The sequence below is a fragment of the Talpa occidentalis genome, unplaced genomic scaffold (assembly GCF_014898055.3).
Source record: "Talpa occidentalis isolate TD23 unplaced genomic scaffold, MPIMG_talOcc4v2.1 talOcc4.3, whole genome shotgun sequence".
NCBI lineage: Eukaryota > Metazoa > Chordata > Mammalia > Eulipotyphla > Talpidae > Talpa > Talpa occidentalis.
Genome location: NW_023603184.1, coordinates 57,780,379 through 57,803,349, shown reverse-complemented (window position 1 = coordinate 57,803,349; position 22,971 = coordinate 57,780,379). Strand labels below are relative to the sequence as shown.

The following is a 22,971-nucleotide window of genomic DNA, read 5'->3' as shown; positions in this document are numbered from 1 at the left end:
CCCCCAGGGACTTCCCCACCCCACTAAAAGGTTCGCCCAGTCTCCTGCTAAGCCCATCGCAAAAACAGCATGTAGAAATGCACATCACTGGCTCCATTCCCCCTGCAGTCGAAACCCTGAACTCTACAGGACAGACCCTTCCAGCCCCCGAGTTCCTCCTCTACTTCCCAAGGCTCCCCAGTCCATTTCCCCCAGACCAGGGTCACCCCAACCTCAGGGTGAGGCCGTCAGCAGCTGGGTGCTTCCAAAGTCAGCCCACAGCTTTGGCCTGAAAGAAATCAGGCCGCAGGTCAGGTAAAGAACTGGCCCACAGGCCCATGCAGAGCCCGGAGCTCTCCACATGGCAGGCATTTAATACATGTGTGTTGAAGATGATGAAATCAGGAGGCAGCCCAGGAAAAACGGGGCAGCTGCCCGGAGAGAAACCTAACCTCCTAGGTCCGGTCTCTGCAGACAGCCCCTCCCCAGAACCGTGAAGGGGTGCTGCAGTCGCATCACAGTCGTTTTACCGGAGAGCAGACCATGAGGCCACCTCTCCCAGTCCAGTGTACCCAACGCCCCTGAACCACCCATGCTCACCCAGCACCCTGCTCGTCCCAGGAGCAGGGACTAAGAGAAGTCAAGGTTTGCCAGGGTAGCAGGAATGTTTGAGAGTTTTGTACAAAGATCCTCCTCCAGCAAGTCCTCTGGGACCACCATGGACTAGACTGTTTGCTCTCCACGGAAATCCCAAAAAGTCAAGCCTCTAAGCAGGTCTCAGCAACCCAGCCAGACTGAAGAGCCCACCAGCATCCCCTCCAGGGGCATCGGGGGGGCCCACGGGTTCCAAGGGTCACCATGAGTCTGTGACAGGGACCCACCTACCCACCGGGAGCCCCGGGCAGGGGATAAGAACCCAGGGCTTGAGGCCATAGAGCGAGCCCCAGCTCAGTCACTAACAGGCTCTAGAAGTCCAGGCGGGAGAGTCTGCCTCTGTGCAAGTGTGTCTCCTTGGTAAACCGAGAAGGCACAGGCCAGGGCAGCAACCTAGGGACCGCACGTCCACCGCAGGAGCACAGGGCAGAATGGCTTCCCGACCTGTCTGAGTTCCCAGAGCACGAGGACAGTCTCCACGACCAGACCAGACCCCGCACTCGTGAGCCAGAGCCCCCAGCCCCTAGTCGCCACCTGCATTTGACCTCAGGTCTCCTCTCAAGTAGGACCATTTGAAAATAGCCCGGCTGCCAGATCCAGGAAAGGGGCCCAGCCCTCCCCCGCCCGCTGCAGCCCAGGGCAGTGCAGGGCAGCTGGGCAGACAGGATGACAGACCGAGAGGCGCCAGCACGTGCAAGGTTAGAAGCCAGTGTCACCTGATTTCGGAGCAGGTTAGTTTGAGCTACGAGATGAGCCTGCAGTTTGCCTTGGCACCACTGGGGGGCGGCTTTCTCAAGCAGCGAAACGGGCTGGGGATGGGGGGAGGTCAAGGCAAAGGAGAGAGGAGAGACAGGAGGGGGCGGGGAGAGAGAAACAGAGACACAGATATTAAACACCAAGTCCACACACCCAACACGCAGTGACAGACATGCTGGCCGCCCCTCCAGGAGGCCAGCCCCCTACAGCCGACAAAGGTCCCTTGAGGTTGAGAGAATAAGGGAAACCCCAAGCATGGGCAGAAAAGGGGTGAACTCCAACTGCAAAGCAAAATGTGAGAATCATTAGCAGGGCCAGAGGGCCTCGGCAAGCAGAGTCCTGTCCCGGTGAGGTGGGGAGAGGCTCCCCCCTCGGCCCCCGCCATATGCAGAAGAGGGCCAGTACCCGCCTCCCCTCCCCGGCCCCCAGACTTGTTCCAGCAGAGACAGGGCCACATATGATCCCGGATCCCGTGACGGAATTCCACTCAGTGTGTGCCAGGCGGGCGGGGCCCTTCCAGTGAAACCCAAGCCAGGCCTGTTTTCTTTCTGGAAAGTGGCTTCAGAGTGGAGCAGAGAGGCCCAGGGGCAGGGCAGGCACCGTCCAGGGGAGGAGGTGAGCCTTCACCTGCCCCTCACGGGGGCCTTTCACTCACCCACCCCTGGCCCAGCACCCCCCTCCAGTCAGGGGCCTGAGTCAGCCGCCCATTGATATTACGGGGTCGGGGGTCGGGGTCGTAGCCCAAACAGTGGAGCTGAGAGAAGCCAGAAGGCAAAGGGGTTGGTGAGCGCAGCACAGGACAGTCTTCCCAGTGGCCCCAAGCACAGGACAGTCTTCCCAGTGGCCCCAAGCCCCCGTGGCCCCCTGCTGCACCTCCCTGAAAACTTCCCCCAAACCCCTTCCAGCCCTTACCTTGGCAATTTTGGCTTCATCCTTCTTTTTGGCAGTTTGGAGGGACTCGAAATGGTGCCGTGCACTGTCATAGTCCACCAGCTTCCGTCCTCTCTTGGCGATGCGCGACTGGGGGACAGATGCAGGAGGGGGGCACTGAGCAGGGTCCACACCCCCGCTGAGAGGGTGCCTCAGACCCAGACCCCAGGCTCAACAAGTCCTTGGAACGCATGCTTGAGGCAGTGTTGCTCAAATCTCCTGGTGGCAGAGCTCACCTCTTCCAGGCAGTCTGCGCCCTTTCTTTCCAGAGGCCAAACCACTTCCTTGCTATCCCAGCCATCTGTCAGTGGCCACAGGCCAAACAGGCTGCTTCCCTGGCCTGGCCCTCAGCTCCTTAAAGACGTCTCCCGGGACCCCCGGGCTTCTCTCTCCAGGGCCCCTGAGGCCCCTAGGAACCTGAGGTCAGCCCAGCGGCCAGCATGGAGCACAACCCCTGGGGATCAGGTCTAGCATGACATTAGCCACCTGGTCACCTGCTTCCAATTGCCTGAGCACCCATTCTTCTCAGTGGAGACCACGCCAACTGACTTTTTGAACATACAAAGACAAACACACCCAGGTAAGAGGCAAAACACTCAACTCTGTGTGTGTAAATGTTTCTTTTCAGGTACACAGCCTAACACCAGGCACCTAGAGGCATACACATCCTCTTAACATACCTGATACAAGCGAACGAACATGCAGTAATTCCATGCGCAGTGACACGGACACACACACACACACACCCACCATGGGGTCTTTTTCTACAGCCTGGAGACCCAAAGGTATAGGGTTCAAAGCCCTCAGCTCAGAAAGGCACAGAGCAGGAGATGAGATGCCAGGGGAGGGGAGCTGGCCTTCAGAGCAGAGTCATGGCAATGTCTGAGCTGCCCCCCATTCCTCTCTAGCTCCCCCACACAGGCTTCCAGGCCAGAGCAAGCCAGGTGGAAAAAGACTGCTTCTCACCTTGATGTCAGGGAACTGGCCCAGGTACGTGTCCATGGTCAGCAGTGCCTGGTCCACCAGCTTCTGATGGTAATCCAGCCAGAGCAAGTCATTGTTCTGCAGGAGGCAAGAGCATGTGAGTGTGTCGTCAGGGAGCTGGGCCACCCCAACCCAGCTCTTGCCTCCTAGGCCCTGGGGGTTCCACCCCACCCCAATCACTTAGCGGCTCAGCAGCTTCTTAGAACCAGTTTCCTCATCTGTAAAATGGGGGTAACGATTCTGAAGCTATTGCCTCTCCCAGGGGACTGAGGGTCAGGATAAGCCAGGGTTGGGGTAGGGCATAGAGGGTGGCTTCCTGAGTTATGCAAGACACAGAGGTAAAGGGCCAGCCCAGGTTCTTTATCTCATCTCTGTATGAGGGCGAGGGTGTACCAGAGAACTGTGACCCTCACAGGAGGGTCATTTGCCCACAGGCACCCCACAGTGGAAAAGGAGAAAGGCTTGTTCCAGAGGCTAGGACAGGTGCGATGGGCCGGGCCACCTGGATGTGCTCACCTCTGCGATCTTGTTGGCTTCGTCCCTGCCCGGCCAGTCGGGCTCGTACACCTCCTGCAGACACTCATTCAGTTTCTTGGAGGCCTCGTGCATGGCTGCAGACAGAAAGACCACACTGCAGCCAGAGTCACAGGGTACCAGGGAAATGGGGGGGTCAAGCATGCTTGCCCCACCCCCAAAGGCCCAGGAGGTATGTGGGTCACAACTGAATCCTTGCCTCACCCCACTGACTCTGTGGCCTCTCACTCCCCAGTTCTGCTGCCATCACTGCACATCAGAATGGCCTTCGCTGTACCCCAGGAAGCCCGGCCCACCCCTTACCTTTGACGGAGGCCAGGTAGGTCCGGAGATCTTTCTGCAGCCGTGTGCCCTCTGTCTGCAAGAGACAGACAGGACACAATGAGGGTTGGCAGGCAGCCCATCCCTGACCCTCTCCTTCTTGCAGGCCCACATGGAAAGCGCCGTGATCAGCCATCTATTGCACCGGGAAGACTAGAGGACAGCGTGTGCGTGCTCCCAGGCCCGCCTGGCACTCAGCTCCTCTCTGGCCACCTACTGCATGACTGTTCTCAGCCCCATCCTGGCCTCTGCAGCCTGTGCCCAAAGGGACACCCACCCTGTGTTTGCCAGCCCCTGTGCCTTCCCAGCACTAGACTCAGCCCTGTAAGGAAGACATGAAGGGAGAGACCCGTCTGCCCTGGACAAGACAAACACTGGCTGGGGGCGGCAGTGAGCCCTGCACTTTGTTCTGAAAGCTTAGTTGGTGCATGAGACCAGCCCCTCCACTGCACTGTGAAAGGAGAGGCGGCCTGGAGCAAGCCTTTCACAGGGTCTGCAGGGCCCTGAGGGAGGACACCGAGGCTAGCCTGCTGGGAGACTCCTCTGAGAGGGGATGCTGCAGCGGGTGTGGAGAAGTTCGGGGTCATGGCAGGGCTCTCAGGACACAGGGCCAGCTGAGAGGGGATGTAGAGGATGTAGGAGGAAAAGACTGATGTGGGAGGAGCCAGTTACTGAAGCCCCTTAGCAGGAAAGAGAACCAGCCGAGGGTGGAGTCGCCTGGGTCACCTCAATTCCACAGGAGCAGGGGCAGGAAAGCTGAGCTCCAGGTGGATGGACAAGTGAGCAGGCTGAGGCCAGCAGGTGAAGTATGAGAATAGTGAACTGCTAAAGTTCCCAGAAGCTATTTGAAAAGGGGGAGAAAACACACACAGGCTTTGCAGCCACGAAGACCCAGCTCCATCCCTTACTAGCCACAGTTCCTGAAACTCTGAGCCTCAGTCCCCTCATCTGTCAGCTGGGCTGAATGACCCCTGACTACGAGCAGAGATGCCTGGAGCACTCACACAGCGCCAGCACCACACAGCGCTCAGGCATGGCTCAGCAAGCCAGGCTGGGCCTGGAGCCTCGCAGGCCGGCCTCTGGAGACGAGTGATGCTGAAGACCATAGGGGGAGCAGAGAAGGGACAGAAGAGCAGGTCCTCTGAGGGCCGTGGACGGAGGCACAAGAGGCTGGCCTCCTCGTGGAGGGATGTGCATCTGAACCCAGCAGCCAGTCACAGTCTCGGAGACCAGCCTGGCCAGCCTGGGGTTCCTGCAGGCAAAGGGGGTGCTCACCCCTGCCAAAAACAAGCAGAGATGTGGCCTTAGATGTGGCCTTACTTCCAGGCTCACCCCCAGCATCCTCAAACCTCTCCTGCTCCCTACCCCCAACAGGCCCTTGCTCCTAGGACCTGTCCTCCTCCCCTGTGTCCCCCAAGCACTGCACGCTGGGGCCAGCCCTTTCCATGCATGCCTTCTCGACACCCCCATCCCCACCTGACAAATGAGGAGGTTCGGTGTTACACAGAGTGGGGGTGAGCTGGCGAGAGCCTCCGAGGCCTAGGGCTCCAGCCACGGTTTGTTGAATGGGTCCCAAGAACACACATGACTGCCTGTTTATTATCATGCAGCTTCCATGCCACAGACATGGGCAGGGAGGGTGGTAGGCAGCAACTAAAATTTTGCACAATTTTAAAAAGGGGAGGCTAAAGAGGGGAAAACCTCATCTCCATGGAGTAGAGCATACAGTCCTGGCACCACATTATTCATATGAACTGTGAGGTCTGAGGCATGCTGAGTCAAGATCAAAGACGAGATAAAAGGCCAACCACAGCATGCAGCCATCCTTGGAATTCTGTCAGGGAATCAGACGGGACCCCTCTGGCCTCGGATATGAGGAAGGGTCACCCCACTCTTGATGCACCTCCCTAGTGTTAACAATGAAATGTTTTGTTGGGAGACATAAGGATAAAACTCTGATGTGATGCTATTGTATTCATCTGATGTCACTGAATCTTCCAGATACAGCTTCTCCTCCTGCCAAGCTTTCACCAGCTCACTCCCCTCCGTACCTCCAGGAGAGCCCAGGAAGGGACCTCCCTGGGGTGGGCTGCCTGCCCAGCTTCAGGCTGTACCAGGGCCCCTTGTGCTGCCTAACAAGGCCACGCTGTGAGCAGGCGTGCTGGGCACAGGCGTGCCAGGGGCTGCCCAGGGTCCTGCCTCCCGGCTGCAGCTGCAGCTGGGCCCCGAGGCCTCATGCCCCGTCAGCCCCAGGGTTGGACACAGCCCTCCCCCACCTGGGCCTCCTGCGGGGCAGCTGCAGGCCAGCCAACCAACACAGCATATGCATGTTCCATTCCAAACGGGCTCTCACGGCCCCCAAACAGGACATTTGAGAGACAGCTCTGGGGCTTCCTGGGGCTCCAACACACTCCTTACAGAGCAGCAGGCAAGGCTAAGGTCTAGAGCCATATCCCCTCGGTTTGCTCTCCAGGCTCCAGACTCAGAAATCGGGAAGAGCATCACAGCCCACAGTCAACACCTAGTACAGCTCATGAGGTGACTCAGTCGGTGCCCCATATCCCCATTGTATCTCCTTCCACAGGGTGTTCCCACCTCCTCTGACATCATCCCCCCCCTAGTGGCCCAAGCACCTAGCCCTGATCTTCCCCCGGGACTAGGGGCCAGGGACAGCCCCTCTGACGTGAACCCCACTATCGCCCCTCTGCAGTCAATGCCAGGGACTCTTTGCTTAGTAGGATGCCCACTGGGTGGGTCTCAGGGACAAGAGGGATTCAGACTGCCCCAACTCAGATGAACGAGCGAACAGCAATGATGAGCCCTGGGGTGCAAGGAGGCAGCCCTATGAGGGCACTCAGCCCACCAGGAGGACCCAGGGTGGCTTCCCAGAGGTCTGCGCTAGGTTTGCAGGTGGGCCTAGGGTTTTTCGGGCAGGGACACAGGGCGGGAGTGCTGTGATCAGAGCCGAGTGGGCCCAGAGGAGTCACGCAAACTGGGTGGTGACAGCAGGGTGACCTACACTCTGTCCCAGGGCCACTCCCACAGGAAGGGGGAGGAAATACCCTTTCTTGAACACCAAATTCCCTGCCCTTCTTGGCCCTGACTAGTGCTGGGCCTCTATGCTTGGTGTTCACAGACAGAGTGGATGAACCCTTAGCTTTCCAGCCTCCCCAAGACCAGTCTTCATTCTGCCTTTCCCAGGGTCCGCAAGCCTGGCAGGCTGGCCAGTGAGGCCAGCCCTGTGCAGCTCCCTGCTTCACTCCCTCAAAAAAGAGTGATTCTCGGGCCTCCCTGGTGATGCAAGGGGTTCAGTCTCAGCACTATAAAGCTATCCGCAGCCACTGCAGCATGATTTCCAGCCCCCCAGCAGACCTTTCCTGCTGCTCCCCTCAGCAGTGTATTTCAGAAGAGCCACCTGTTCTGCTCCCCACTCTGTCTCTGGTGAATCCTCTCAACCCCCACATCTCTGGCCTTGTATGCATAAATAAATAAAAATAAAATCTTAAAAAACAAGCGAGAGAGTGATTCTCACACCCTTCTAAACCCTGATGCCTATACTTAGGCCACAGTCAAATCCCTAACTGCCCAAGAGGATTACCCCAAGCCTCAAATGAATTATTAAATTTGCCAACTCCTGCTCCCACCCCAGGGCCGTAAAAAGGCAGCTGCCCCACCCAACCTGAGGGTGGACAGGGCCCCCACTCAAACGATCTCCATGTCCACTGGGCAGCCGCCAGCACTGGCTATCTTTAGCCCCGGACCAGTGAGTGACTCCTTGCCCAGAGCCAGGGCGCCAGAGAGGGTGACTTTGAGGGACAAATGGGGGGGTGGGGTGGGAGGGAATGCTCTGGCCACAGCTCTGGGGTCAGGCCTCAAAGAGCCTCTACTCCAGACCTACGCTTTCCTCACCTTCCACCGAACAGCCCAGCTGCCTTTGGGGTCATTCAGGCACTCCCACCCAAGGACTGCAGCTCTCCCCAGCCCAGTCAATGACCCCAGGGCTTGAGCTCAGCTCCAGAGAGGAAACCTCAGAGTGACAAATCTGGATAAAAACCCACAAGCTACCCCACGTCAGCAGTGCAGCCTTGACAGCTGCTTAACCTCAGAGGCCTCATCTGTACAATAAAGAGCAACACCCATCAAGGATGAAACGCTCCAGTCTGTGAAAGACACATGTTGCCTGGTCCACAGGAGATGCTCAAGGAGCTGAGACTCCTGAAAGAGGCAGCCTCCAACCTGAGGAAGCCATCTGAATAGGGAATCATGCCCCAGGGGCTCCTGGGACAGGGTCAGCAGAAGCAGACGCTTATGCAAGCATCCATTCTGCGGGTAAGAAAGCAGACCCAAGGGGCAGGGGCTTGTGCAGAGCAGACGCAGAAGACTCTTAACATGCGGCACCTTCCGGGATCTGCAAACCCCTCCACTTACTGGCCTGGGAGGCAGGCAGACATGGCTCCCGCTTCAGTCCCTTCATGCCTCTCAGCTGAGCTCCTCTGGAGGTGAGGCGGGACTTGGCCTGGGGCCATCTACCAGCATGTGCCCAGTCCCAGGGCCATGGGAGTTCCCAAAGCAGGTCCATCCCCCGAGCACCATTCCTGCTGTAGAGATGCTTGTGGCTGGGGCTTTCCGTGCTTTCCAAGGCCTCAGCCATGGAGAGGGAGAGGGAGGAAGAGGCCCGGCCTTCGCAGTCCCCCACCTGGAGCCCCCAACTTCTTTCCTAGCAGAGCGCAGACCCTGACCTCACTCCCACAACCATTCCTATGCCTTGTGGCCTCTTCAGGCCTCCATCCCCATCTGTGACTCACTGCGGCTGGCCTCAGAAGCCACAGTCATGGCCCAGCTCCCCCTCCTTCCTGCTACCTCGCCCTCCCCAGTGAGGGGAGAATCTCCAGGGACATTCCCCTTCTACCGCCCTCAGGCCCTCTCTACTGCCCTCGCACACAGCCAAGGAAGTGGCTGATTCCGGACGTAGCAGATTCGTGGGGCAACAATTCCAGGGAGAACACAGTCAGGATAGTCAGAGCCCTTCAGTCAGGAATTCCTCCCTGGCCTATAAAAATAAGGGTGTCCTTAGAATCACTTACAGTCTTTGGAACAAGGCGAGTATGAGTCTGAAACCACTTATGACACCGGATGGCCTTGAACATATTACCCAAGTTCTCTGAGGCCCAATTGCTTTGTTTGTAAAAGCGGAACGATGATACCAGCTGCCTATGGGTTGCTGGAAGGAGCCCACAAAGCAGCTACAGATGGCTCAGCCTGCAACCTGCCACACAGCCAGGCACAGAGGACCAGCGGGTGCCCACATCCAATCCAGACTGCTCGCGTGAAACCCTGCAGATGCCACTCTCCTCGAAAGAAGCTTCGGTAACTCCCACTTGCCTTAATATTCAAAGTCTGGCCAAAGTCTGTGCCTGCTCCCACCCAACCTCCACCCTAACACCGCCCCCCTCCATCCTACTCACCAAGGACCTAAGTCTACCCCTTTCCTCCTCTTTCCCAAGGCTCACACCCAGTGTCAGTGCTCCCTCCTCCAGGATGTCCTCTGTGACCTCAGCAGCCTGTGTAGATCCCCTCCTCCAAGCTCCCTGACTCCACAAATCCAGCTCTTGACATTTTCTACCCGGCAGCCACGTTTCCATTTTCACAAGCTCCCTGAGGCCAAGAGCACCCATACTCACCAGCTGCTTGTTGAAATTCTGGACACACTGTTCAAACTGCTCATCTTTTGTCTCATCCGCCTTTCCTAGTTTCTGGAGGACCTACGAGGCAGAGGGAGAAGGCACAAGTGTTATTTTAAGAAAGTGGCCAGCCCAGAGTGCCCAGTCAGAGTCTGGGGGACCCACGGCCAGAATCACAGGCCCCAGGCAAGGGGAGGATGCTGTGATTCCCAAGAGCAGGGCTGAGTCCTTGGGGTCATGAAGCCTCTCCACCCTTAACCAGGGCTCATCCTCGATCAGGAGGAGCTTAGGGCAGGCTTGCTGTACGGACCAAAACCAGGAGGAGGGGGGCATCAAAGACAGCCCACCACGCTGATCTCACACTGCACCCTGGGGGCTACACTCTGGTGGGAGAGAGTGGGCATGAGGGGCAGGTAAGGATGACTCCATTTCCTAGGCCCAGGTTAATGAATACCAGAGGGAGGAACAGTGCCGCGGGGGGGAGGTGCAGCAAAACAGGGCAGCCCCTGGACTGAGAAGTAACCACACACCCCCATAGCCCCACACGCCCATACCCCGACCCCTGCAGAATGGAGGGCATGGAGAGCTGCAGCGGAAGGGGGTCAGGCTGCTCATGTCACTGGGACTCAGCATCCAGGCTGACCCACTCAGCCACCTGCTCCCTCCTCCACGATCCAGCAGACGTGTGTGTTCTCGCGCACGCACACACACACATACACGCACGCACTCATGCTTGCAGTCAAGGCCCTACTCCCCACTGTTAATCTCAGAGGAGGACTCTCCTGTGGTGAGTCACAGCTGTTCCTCCTCAGCGTGTATGCTGGGGGATGGGGGTCGGAGAGCTGGAGAGGGGGGTGGGGTGGGGAAAGCCAGAGAGGGAGACCTAAAAAAAGGGAGCTGGAGCAGGAGGCTGAAAGGAAGCCCTGATCAGAGGAAGCCCCAAGCGTCTCCCAGATTTCTTCTCAGCTCCTGCTCCCTCGGATCCCAGAGTTTTCTTTTCTTTTTTCTTTCTTTAAAAATTTATTTATTTATTTATACAAGCACTGGGTACAGTAAGAAGCGCGGGAGAGTGAGAGAATTCACCAGAGCCAGAGCGGAGAGCAGAGCAGAACAGGCAGACTGACGAAGTACACTGCTGAGGGGAGCAGCGGGCAGCAGGAGAGGTCTGTCGCGCCATGTGGGACCCTTGCCGGCGGCCGGGCATTGAACCGGCACTGCAGAGGCTGCGGGCAGCTTTGCAGCCCAGTGCTCAACCGCTGCGCCACCGGGGAGGCCCACCCAGAGTTTTCTATGATTGGGAGGTGGGGAGACAAAATAGACAGCAAGGACGGGGGAGGGCAATGGAGGCAGAGCAGGGCAAAAGAGAAGGGAGACGGAGGGATGGCGAGGCAGAGATGGGGGTAGGCTCTGCGGGGACAGCAGGGAGTAGAGACCAAGATGGAGACAGACTCTTGCCAGCGGCCCTGGGCAGGCGCCTCCACTAGGGGCAAAAGGGCAAGTCCAAGACATTCAGCAGAGGCAGCGGCCAAAACCCAACAAGAATAAGGTGGACAAATGGTAAAGGGTAGAGGTGGCAGGTGGAGCCACAAAAAGGTGGGCCCAGGGCAAAGATGATTACCAGATGTGGCCCCAAGAGTCAGGGCTGCCCTGTAAGCAGGGGACCCAAGTCCTGCAGCCATCTGAGGCTCGTAGGTCCCCTCACACAGGTCCTCCCTTCAAAGACCCTGAAATGGGCCACACCACCAGGAAACCAGCTCTGCCACCCAGGACCCAAGCCACAGTCCTGGACCGAGGGATGTCCAGTTCCAGACTGGGCCCTCCCAGCCCTTCTCTGGCTGACCCAGGAGCCACGGCAAATGCAGTTAACGCTCAGCTTTTCTCATCACACAGTGCATTGGGTCCTTTCTCAGAAATCACTTGCTCTGTGCCAGCCCTGGACATCTCTGCAGAGGCAGCAAAGATGAATCAGACCTGGGCCCAGTGCAAGAGCAGAGGAAGTACAGTGGACTCTGGTCCCAGGGTGACGAGCCCATTCAATCAGGGCAATCAAGAAATACTTCCTGGGGGAAGTGGTAGCAGAAGGGCACGCTTACAGCAAAGAAGAGATGAGCGAGATGGGGTACATAAGCTGGGAATTTTGAATAGTTCAGGGCTACTAGAGGTCACAGAGGACCATCAGGGAGGGCGGGAGTGGCAGGAGGGCATTAGCAGTGGCCCACCAACAACTTTGTGTTACGAGAATCAGGACACACCTCATCAGACAAGTACGGCAGGAAACCACGGCTGACACTGAGGTGAAGGGAAAGAAGCAAAACAGAAACAGCATTAGCAAGAACATCCGCACTTTCCACAATCCACAGGCTCCCTCCATTTCCTTTGGAAGTCCTAGCCAGGTAGTCCTGTGGAAACGGGGTGCAGCTGGGGAGTGCCTGACCCACTCAGCACTGAGCTGGGGTAGGTGACTCTCCCCCCATCCTATGCCAGCCCCATAGTCCCACCACCTCCAAGGACAGAAATGAACCACCAGGTGGGAAAAACTTCCAGACATTTACAGGGGCCACCAGAATGAGCCGGAGGCTTCCAGCAAACAGGGTCAGGACCCATCAGCTCTTAAGGTAGAACCAGGGAGGTGGCCCTGTCCATACCCCACTGCCTCTCTGTCTCCCCGAGGAGACGCACTCCATGGGCGCCAGGCCCTGCCCTGCTGTAAGGACTCCAAGGCCCAAGGCCCATGAACTCACACACAGCCCACCTCCCAAATGTAGCTCTGCGCTTGGCCCAGACAGGGGAAGCCACCAGAGTGAGACCACACCAAGCAGAGACCCCGAAAAAAGGAACTCTTACTGACTGAGCATCAAGTGCCTTGTCTGGAAAATGAAGAAAGCATTAGCCCACCTTAAAACTTAACATTTGTCATTATCCCACCATAATGTTCATGTCTGTAAAACATGTGACTATATATGGCCCACAGAATGTAGTCAATTAACAGCAGCCCCATAAAAAAGCCTTCAGAGCAGCCTTCAAATAGTTGGGGCTCATGCTCACACAGACTAACTTTCACACCAGGTCACGATGGCATCCCAAGATGCTAGACCTAAGTTAGGTGCACATACACACTGTATGGACATGCACAGCATGTATGCACACAACAAACTCCTATTCATCCTGCAAAACCTTGCTCAGATGACACCACCTCTGTGAATCTGCCTTGTACTTTTCCTCCTACCTAATCACTCTATACCATTAAGGGGCTGGAACTTCCTCAGTGCTGTGCTATGAGCCCCAGTGTCTACTTTCAGCCCAACCGCATGAACTGCCTGAGGTGGGGGACAATGCCCAGCCCTCCTCAGTCGCCAGCATAGGCCAGGTATAGATATTCTTAGGGACCACTGGTACATCTGAGCTTTGGGCCTTGAGGGCCCAAGTCCTCTTAAACAAAATGGGAGGTTCATGGACAGAAAGTACCACGCCTGACCCATAGAAAGCTACCTGGAGAAGGGCCTCCCCTGGTTTTGCAACAGTTGAGCACTGGGCTGCAAAGCTGCCTGCAGCCTCGGCAGCGCCAGTTCCATCCCTGGCCCCCAGAGAGGGTCCCACATGGCGCGCAGACCTCTCCTGTCGCCCGCTGCTCCCCTCAGCAGTGTACTTCATCAGTCTGCCTGTTCTGCTCCCCACTCTGGCTATTGTGAATTCTCTCACCCTCCGGTGCTTCTGACTGTACCCAGTGCTTGTATAAATAAATAAATGTTTAAATTAAAAAAAAAAGCTACCTTGAGAAGCAGCCATTAAAATAAGGATTCAAATTGGCAGTCATGTTAATCTGAGCTCTGGTCTTGGGTAATCAGGCCCCTTCTGATGGATCCTGGCCCCGAAGGGCCGGGGAGGTGACCAGCATCGTGAGGCAGGGCTGGTTCCCTCATGTGTGACCCCAGACTAACCGCTTAACCTCTCCACAGCTCTGTGACCACCTCTGACGTGGGAGTAACAACTGTACCGCAGCATGGCAGGGGCTCGGGAGACCACCAAGGAGTGCATCCTGGCCTAGGCCTCATTTAATCCTACTGTACCTGAGACCACTTCACAGATGAGGGAAAAAAGGCACAAAGACTGGGGCCCCATCCTCATGGAACTGCGGGTGTGGCTACTGGAGGGAAAAGCAAAACTGGGCACTACCTGCCCCGGGACAGGGTCAAGACAAATTTCTGTCCAGTAAAATCCCACAGCCTCACTGGCTACTGGCTTCATTTCCCACCTACATACGCGGGACTTATGAAACCTGCCAGCCGCAGCGGGAGGGAACTTCCACCTGTGTGCTGGGGTGCCCGGACCCAACGGCTCCCACCCCTGCCACCTAAGAGTAGCTCAGCCATGCCCAGATCTGCACCCATCCCCACACAGAGGCCCCAAGGCTGCTCTCACTAGGTTTCACCTAGAATACAAGCGCATGCGCAGAGTCCCACTCACTGAGCGGGAAGCCGTGGGGTCACAGGCCTTGGGGACACGGGCGTGCCAACCATCAAACACATGGCTAGTGGGGTCAGTGGGACCACCTGTGCCACGCTTGGGGACAGACGACTGAATTCAGCGGGGAGGCTTGGGGCTCAGGGGCTCCCCGCCGAGGAGCTCACACAGACCCCACTAAGGACTCTGCTCCCTGTCCAGAGGCTTGTTGGGAGGAGAGCAGATGATGTGTGTCACACTCATCACGCACTTGTCACCTCGTCTCCCTTTGTACGAAAGCCTCTATGATGAGGTGACAGGAGACAGGAGCACAGGCTAGGGTGTGCGGAGGCACAGCAGGCCAGAAAGCCTCATTAGCACCACCCTGCTCCTCTCAGCACATCCTCAGCTCGGCCAGATAGGGGTGAAGGGCTACAGAAGGGGCCATTCAGCGCAGGGCAGAGGAAAGAGGGACTGGTGGCAGGAGCAAGTTGCTGAAATCAGCCACAATTGGGCCTCTTTGGCTGTGAACTGGTACTAGCTGCCCCTGCCTGGGTAGGGTAGGAGGCTCCCCAAGACACATGACTGCCCCTCGGTGCCACAGCCCAGCACACCGCAGGGAACCTTCCTGTGGCAGGACTGCGAAGGAGGAAGCACCCCTTCCCCAGCCTCCCAACTGTGGCCTTTCTCACAGCTCGGCGCACCCAGAGGCCCGGATCGGCCAATCCCCACAGGAGCCTCTCCTCCCCTTCTCCAGCCAAGGCTCTGGGGAAAAGGCGAGTCGAGTCGATGAGCACAGCTGCGCCCGACAGTCACCAAAGCACACACAGGCCCCCGGGGCCAGACCTGCCTGAGCCGGGAAGCTCAGCATGCACCCCACAACTCACACTTAACTCACAGTTCAGTGTCTGCGTGCCTGTGACAGACAGCAAATGAGCACAGATAAATCAGGCCACACAGCCTACGGTCTAAGAGTCACGAATGAGCCCTGAGCTGCTCCTAAGTTCCAAAACTGGATGAGGGGCAACTAGGCCTTGCCCTCTCCGAGCCAATCCAGCCAGGACACCACATGCAAAACCAGTCTGCTCAGCTGCTGGAGCAGCTCAGTCTGGAGCCTTGTGCTCCAAGAAATCCCTACTTGGGGATTTGGACCCCCTCCTCCCAGGGAGTAACCTGACCCCTGGATTGGTGGCGGTATACACCCACATCTGAATAGCAAGGGAAATTACTTTCTAGAACTCAAGGCTGGGGAGAAAAGCTGAGCCCAGAGGCCCGGGAGGGAAGCACTACTGGGGGCAGAGCCTCCACTCCCAGTCAGTCCTGGTTCCCCATTCGTTTGGGGTCAACTGGGAAAGCCAGGGCTCCTCCAGCAGCCGCAGCACCCCATCACAGACACTCAGGAGGAATCACTCATGCCCAGCAGGGATAGGGAGCCACCCACTCCAGGACCCACCCACCCCCGCACCCCCTAACCCACACACACACTCACTCATGCTCAGACACACCAGGGAGGCCTCATCCAGCTCCCCCAGGCACCTCCACCCAGCTTCACCTTCCTGATCATTTCTTCAGGCACCTGCCCGACCTCCATAAACGCTGGCTGTGGAGTGAGCGGCCCAGCAGCTGGGCGTCACTTCTTCACCTCTTCCTCCTGGTGGGGCCTGCGGTCAGGGGTGGGGAGGGCAGCAGTGGGCCCACAGAGACAGGATGCACATCCTCACACCTCACACAGACTCCCAGACAGAGGCAGACAGACAGGCAGATGATCAGGTTTTCCCACGACCACTCAGCACACTCAGGGGGACCATCTCCTGAAGGAGTCACCCCAAGAGGCAAACATCAGGAAGGGGCCCCTGAAATCAGGCCAGATGGCTCCCTCAGGCAGACAGGCCAGGACGGCCCATTCTGCTGGGCCTCTGGGCTTCTGGCTCACTGCCCTGGACACCCAGGGTTTTCTGTCTCTGAGTGTCCCCTGGCCACCTCCATCTCCAGCCTCTCTCCTGCACAGCTAGGGTCAGCACAGACCTGGCCTCGTGTTCCTCCTGCCAGGACGCAGCAGCTGTCCTGTGGCCGTGATGGACGCCCACAGAAACGTGGTGTGAGCCTGTCCCCAGACCCTGCAGTGACCCAGGAGCCAAGCGGGCAAGGCCTCAGCAACACTGACGGGAGAGCCAAAGGGAAAGAGGTGGTAACCCCTCAACCCCCACCTTGCTCAGGCCAGATTGTATAAACCCCCTCCCAGCTTCTTCCTTTAAAATATAGACCTCAAAACTAGCTGAAAGGACCGTACAGCAAATAGCCATCCTCTCTCCACCCAACTGTCACCCACCAGGCCACATGTATTTTATCTTCATTTCTGTGTAAGAGCAGTCTGGTCCATACATTGTATGTTAACCAAACCAATGGAAAGTAAGCTGTAGATAGACCTTCACCCCAAAATACTTCATCATGTTTCCTAAGGACAGTCTAAACATCCATATTACCATTCACACGCCCAATCTGTTTAGTATTTATTTAATACTATTATCTAATGTGCAATCCATAGTCAGACATCTCCAGGTGTCCCCCCAAAATTCCCTTATGTCTGGGTTATGTGTTTGTCCATCTGGATCCAAACATGGTTCACACACGCTTCTAGTGGTTGTCTCTTGCCTCCTTTAATCCATAGTGATATCCATTAATACTTTTCTTCTCAAAGTGGGGTCCACAGACCAGCAGCATCACAGTCACCTGGGAGCCCAGGAGGAACACTGAATTTCAGGCTCCAGCCTCCTGCTGAAGTCAGTGCTCTGTTCTGTGTGCACCTGACAGTCAGCAACCCCACACCTCTCGTCTTCGCTGAGCCCACAGGGTCATCTGAGAATCCATTCTCTCCTCTATATTACCCCAACTCTAGGAAGAGGATCCCCTCCCACCCCGCCCTCACAGAGCCTTTGTGGCGGGTGGGGTGGGTACACCACTAAGCACCCCTGCCTCCATTGTGCATTCAACGTGCTATAACCTACTGCCATCATTATTGCTTTCGATGCTCAAATGGTCCCAAATTTAGCGAGTAGGGGCCTCTGGGGATGTCCCCCATCATCTTTGAGCACCTCCCAGCTTCCCGGCTCCACAAGACACCCAGGGCTCAGTGCACACTTTCCCAGTCATTCCTCAAGGAGCTCTGCTTGCCTTTAGGGGTTGGTGTGCTCAGTATTACTGGGTACCCTTGCTCCTAGGCATCTTAGGCCATGCCTTGAGTTACCGGTTCTTACCCCACTGCAGAGATAAGAAACACAAGGAATCAGCCACAGCCAGGAAGGAGCAGAGGCCAGAACCTGTGCATCCCCTTCTCATCCACACCCCCGCAAACCATCTTTCACCTGTGAGGGCCATCCTACCTTCAGAGCTGCAATGTTAATGCCAAAGGCTGGTGATCTGGGGGCAAGTTTGGCATGGCTAGCAGCTCCAGAGCTGCTGCAGGGCCCCTAGGTCAAGAGGAGAGCAAGGAGGCAGAAGGGGAGTCTGGCCTTCCTGGGATGGAGTCAGGCTCCTGGGCCCCAGCCCAGCATGGTTGACAGTGGGAGAAGCAACCCAGTTCCTGTCTGGCAGTGCAGCCCAGGGTTCTGGAAAGCAGGTCCCTAACACAGGAGAGGCCCCAGCAGTAAACCTTCTTGGCCTTCCACAGAGCCATGCTCGCCACATTCTTGCTTTGCCTTAAAACTTCCGGAAGGTTTGATGACTTTTTAAGAATGATACATGTTGAAATACTGGCCTTGGACAAAAGCCAGGGATAACTTTCCACCCCCAGGAAGCAAGGATGGTGCCCCACATTCAGGCTGCCCATGCAATGCCCGTGGCACACTCAGACCCCCGTACACACTGCCAATAGTGGCCCAGGATGGTAAGCTGGGGTCCAGGCCCAGGGGGGCCCAGCTCAGGCAGGCGGGACTCCAGGAGGAAAGGGAGGCGCCCAACTCCAGCTGCCCCAATCTGACCCAACCGGATATACCCACATGACTGCCCCCAGCAGACTCGCCTGGCTGGAGGTCCCCTGTCCCTGGGCACCTCCGTCCCTCCCCCACCCCCCTACCCCAGGCTGGCTCTGGAGAAGGGTCATCTGCCATCCTGCTTTCCACCTTGGGGGAAAAGTTGGGAGCCCAGCTCCTGCTCCAGAGAGCCCCCCTCACCTTCAGATGCCCTCTGCCACACCGCCCACCCACCCAGCCCAGCCCCCAGCGGGTTCCAGCTGCGGGCATTGCATCATTGCATCAGTCACCCCAAGTTCCACAAAGATCACTCTGCGAGACAGGACCCCAGGGAACCTGGGCCAAGGACCCACCTTGACAGGAGCCCTCCTGCCTTGACATGCCCTTATGGTTACACTCAAAGCACCAGACTGTCCTGAAGGGGCCACCATGGGTGCCATTTTACAGATGAGGAGATGGAGGCTCACAGAGCTGCCAGCTAGTGGCACAGCCAGGCCCCCACACCTGACGGAATCCCAAGCCCAAACTCAACTTGTGATTCTCGAGCGGGCGCTCACAGACACTCGGGAGCAACAGGCAGTGTGTCTAGGGCCTACCGCGAAAGCTTCGCACTCCATCTTGCTCTGTTCCAAAGATTTCACTGGTAAAGAAAACACTCTTGTGACATAACCAGCATCGACAGACAGACGGTATTACAATGCAGTTTGCCAACATTTTTGCAATGAAATACAAAACAAGGAAAACCTTTCCAGGTTCCTCCTGGCCAACTGAGGCTACCCCCTACTGGGGGGGGGGGCGCCTGAGCCTCACCCACACGTGGCGATCTGTTCTTTTACAAGTCCCCGTGTTCTGGAAGCTGCTGTCCCCTGACACCAGCCGGCACAGACTCATCCTTTTCTGAGGGCACTCCCGTAAGAGCAGCTGGCTGAGGAGGTCAACTTGACTTCTTTGCATTCCCTCTCCACCATTATCGTCTCATTTCTTTTACTGATTTTCTCTTTCCTACCAGCTAGAGTTGAAAGAATGTTTGGCTGCCATTTTTATAGCCTTAGCTGGCCACATAAAAACTCTGCCTTCACGATGTCACCCACAGAGCAATGCCAGGGTGCAGAGGGCCCATGGCCTTTCTGCAGCAACACCCTCTCCAGCCCGGGGCTTGGGCTTATTTAAGCCTGCCCCTGACAAAGGTGGGGGTGGAGGGGTCTTCCCCTCCCCCACGCCCATCTCCCCAGGTGGAAGGGGAGCCTCCCCAGGAGAGGAGTTTCCAACTGAGGTGGCCAGTAAGCCCCTCCTCCCTCCCCTCCCAGGTGCCTGAAATTCCAGCCAGTTCAGCAGATAAGCCTGTGCTGGCGACTGGGGTGGGGCCGCCTGAGCCTCAGAGGAAGTTGGGGTGGGCTATGGTGTTGGGTTCAGGAGACAGACGGAAGGGAAGCAGAGGCAGCAGGAGCTAGGAGTCCTCAGAGGGGCCAGGCTGGGCTGCTGGCGCTGAGGTGGAGGCCACAGGTGGAGTGTTCAAGTGTTCTCCAAATCCTGTGAGGAAAGGGAGGTGCGCCAAGATAGGCAAACAGGCCCAATGGCCCTGGTCTCAGGCTACCTGAGCAGAGAGCTGAATTTGAACACGACACCCAGCTTCCAAACCCAATGTCTCTAGCAGCCACAGAACCTCTTCTCACACAGGCATGGGGCAGCAGCCCTGAAGGCTGCTGAAGGGGGCTCAGGGTTGGTGGTAGCCTTCCCCTCCCTTCAGAGCCCCCCCTCTCCACCAACAAGAGCCCCTCAACTACCCAGCCCCCCCACAGCCCCCCCCACTCCACTGAACCCACACTCCATGAGAGAACTTTTCACCAGTTTCTCTTAGTGGGCCCCATTCACTCCCTCCCTCAAGACTGCCTGACTTAATTTTGCCCCTCACAACCCAGATCCCAGAGTCCCCTGAGCCCCAGGGCTTGCTCTTCTGACTGCGGGTAGGGGTCTGGACTCCGGCTCCTCTTGGACACCCTCCTGATCCCGCTCCGCAGGGAGCAAAGCAAGATTCCCACCCTGGTGGGGCCAAAACTCCCAGGGGAAGGCCTGAGGACTGGAGACAGGGGTCTCAGAACAAAACCTAACAGGGCATGGAGGGGAGCGAGGAGGGGCTGCCTTAGGGAGGGACTTAGGTGAGTGAGGGAAGGCCCTCAGAGCAGAGGCCTACCTGTCTACAGAGGGAGAAAAGGCTGCCAGGCAGAGGCACAGCACGTGCAAAGGCCCTGAGGTGGGACTAGCAAGCCAGGGGAACAGGTGGGAGGGAAGAGGATGCCCTGAAACACCAGGTACCAGGTTTCATGCTGAGCACTTAGCAAGGTTCATCAAGCAATCCCCTCCACACCCTCTTGAAGGAAATATCATCCCACTTTGCAGATGAGCACACTGAGACACTGCTTTAAAAACTCTACAGGGAGGGCCTCCCCTGGTGGCGCAGCTGTTGAGCGCTGGGCTGCGAAGCTGCCCGCAGCCTCTGCAGTGCCGGTTCCATGCCCGGCCACGGGCGAGGGTCCCACATGGCGCGCAGACCTCTCCTGTCTCGACCGCTGCTCCCCTCAGCAGTGTACTTCATCAGTCTGCCTGTTTTGTTCCCCGCTCTGGCTCTGGTGAGTTCTCTCATTCTCCCGCACTTCTGACTGTACCCAGTGCTTGTATAGGTAAATAAATAAATCTTAAAAAAAAATAAAATAAAAACTCCACAGGGGGAGCCTCCCTGGTGGCTCAAGGGGTTGAGCATGGCACTGTGAGGCAGTCCACAGCCTCTGCAGTGCAGGTTCAATCCCCAGCTGGCCGGGGAGCAGGCCGCATGGCACAGCAGACCTCTCCTGTCTTGCCCACTGCTCCCCTCAGCAGTGTATTTCAGTCAGTCTGCCTGTTCTGTTCCCCGCTCTGTCTCTGGTGAGTCCTCTGACCCCCCTCACCTCTGGCCTGTACCCCAGCTCTTGTATGCATAAATAAATAAATCTTAAAAAAAAAAAAAAAACTCCACATGGTCACACAGTCAGCCCGCAGGGAGGCTGGGGTTCACCCCCAGTCTGGCTCTGAGGCTACAACCTGTGACTACCAGGAAAACTGCCCGGCAGCCAGGTTGAAGCAAGGGAGGCCCCGGCAAGACTCTGGCATTGCAGACCCAGCAGGAAAAGGAGCACCTGGGGAGCTTGGGCTGACCCAGAACTTGGAGGATCCCAGGCGGCTGAGCAGGGACAGACAGCAAGGCAGGGTGGCGCAGGGAGCCCTTAGAGGAAGACTGAAAGGATGCAGGAGAGAGCAAAAGACAGATGACGAGTGGTCGAATGTGGGGTGACAAAGAACTGAAGGGGACCCCATGGTTTGAGCAATGAGGAAAAGAGCTGTCATTGCCCGGGATGGAAACACCCGAGGCGGACAGCCAAGGGGACTTAACACCTGAGGGGAAGGCCTGGTGTGTTTGAGGAATGCAGAGAATCAGGAGGAAGGTGGGAAAGCTGGGGCGAGGAAGGTGGGAAAGCAGCGGCCAGGAAGCCTGGGGCAGCCAGGGCACACCCCATGGTCTGGCACCCCCACTTCCTGCCCACCCACCCCCGCAGTCACTCCCACTCTGCTGACCAGTGCAGGGGGTGACCAGCTCCGAGTGTCTGGCCTGGACAGCTGGGAAGGAGGCGCACCACCTGACCTGCACCCCTTCTAGTGGAGAGGCCACCAAGGCAAGAGAGATGGGGGCAGGCCTGGGCTGTGCACCCCTAATCAGGGAACTTCACCCTGCTGAGTTCTGAGCCTCATCAGTGAAATGGAAGCAAGACCCCTGGAGGGAGTTCAGATGACATGAGCTTGTGCGGAGAACACGGCCCAGCACAGGCTGATTTCCTTCCTGCCCCCTGGCCCCTCAACAGACCTGAGATTCCTCCCACCCAAGCCAGAAAGCTCTGGCAGCCTCTCCGCCCTAGTCCCCACCCCCAGCCCACACACGCCTCGCCTCTCTGGGTGCTGCCTTCAGAGCACCTGCTCCCCATGACTCATCCCGGCTTACACTCTCACGACATCGCTAGTGGACAGCAAGTTCCTCCTACCCGCCTCCCTCTCCAGACCCAACCTCCTCCCAGCAGCCTCTTTGCCCACGGGACCCTGGCAAGCCCGCCCCTCACCACCCACCCATCACCAGCCTCTCCCATGATCCCCTCCCATCCAGTAAAAGAGTAAAATAGCCAAGGCTCCAGGAAGACAGCAGCCCTAAGTACCAGCCTCTTAGGACCAGCAGTGGTCACCATGAACAGCCCTGGGATGGGCCTGGCAGTGGACACCCCAGTACCAAGCCTGCGTACGTACAGCCCACTTCATAGAGAGGCTAGGAGAGGACGCACCCCCGGGGGGGTGGGGGCAAGCAGGCGGGGACACAAGGTACCCGCTGGCCTCTTCTGCAGGGCTGGGTGGGCCTTCAAAGGATAGACCAGATCCCACTGAGGCCCAGCCCCCAAACCACCTGTTCACAGATGTCAGCACAGTCACCCCCAGGGCCCCACCTGTTCTCTCCATGCAACTGTGGGAGCTATTCTCAGCCCAGGCTCCAGGACACTGGGCATCAACACAGGGCAGGAATCTGCCCCTCAGCCCACCCGCCTCCCACCCACCCTTCATCACCTGCTCCTGAGCTTTGTGGGGGAACAGCCTGTGCAGAGGAGCAGCAGAGCACCAAGCCAGAACTGCACAGAGGAGGTGAAGGCCCTGCT

The 22,971-nt window shown here is 57.5% G+C and overlaps 1 protein-coding gene across 12 annotated transcripts in view; it reads right to left on the bottom strand.

Annotated features, from left to right (window-relative positions):
- Nucleotides 1–22,971, bottom strand: part of BIN1 (bridging integrator 1) — a 52,494-nt gene that overhangs the window by 17,837 nt on the left and 11,686 nt on the right. For 7 of the 12 annotated variants that reach the window (XM_037523189.2, XM_054699620.1, XM_037523180.2 and 4 more), the window contains exons 2-7: nucleotides 9,840–9,920; nucleotides 4,141–4,195; nucleotides 3,820–3,914; nucleotides 3,286–3,381; nucleotides 2,302–2,409; nucleotides 1,350–1,442 (exon numbers count right to left, since the gene is read on the bottom strand). In XM_037523189.2, coding sequence (XP_037379086.1) covers nucleotides 1,350–1,442; nucleotides 2,302–2,409; nucleotides 3,286–3,381; nucleotides 3,820–3,914; nucleotides 4,141–4,195; nucleotides 9,840–9,920 — 528 coding nt within the window. The remainder of the gene's footprint in view (nucleotides 1–1,349; nucleotides 1,443–2,301; nucleotides 2,410–3,285; nucleotides 3,382–3,819; nucleotides 3,915–4,140; nucleotides 4,196–9,839; nucleotides 9,921–22,971) is intronic. The other 5 variants (XM_037523190.2, XM_037523181.2, XM_037523184.2 and 2 more) reach the window with 1 other exon arrangement.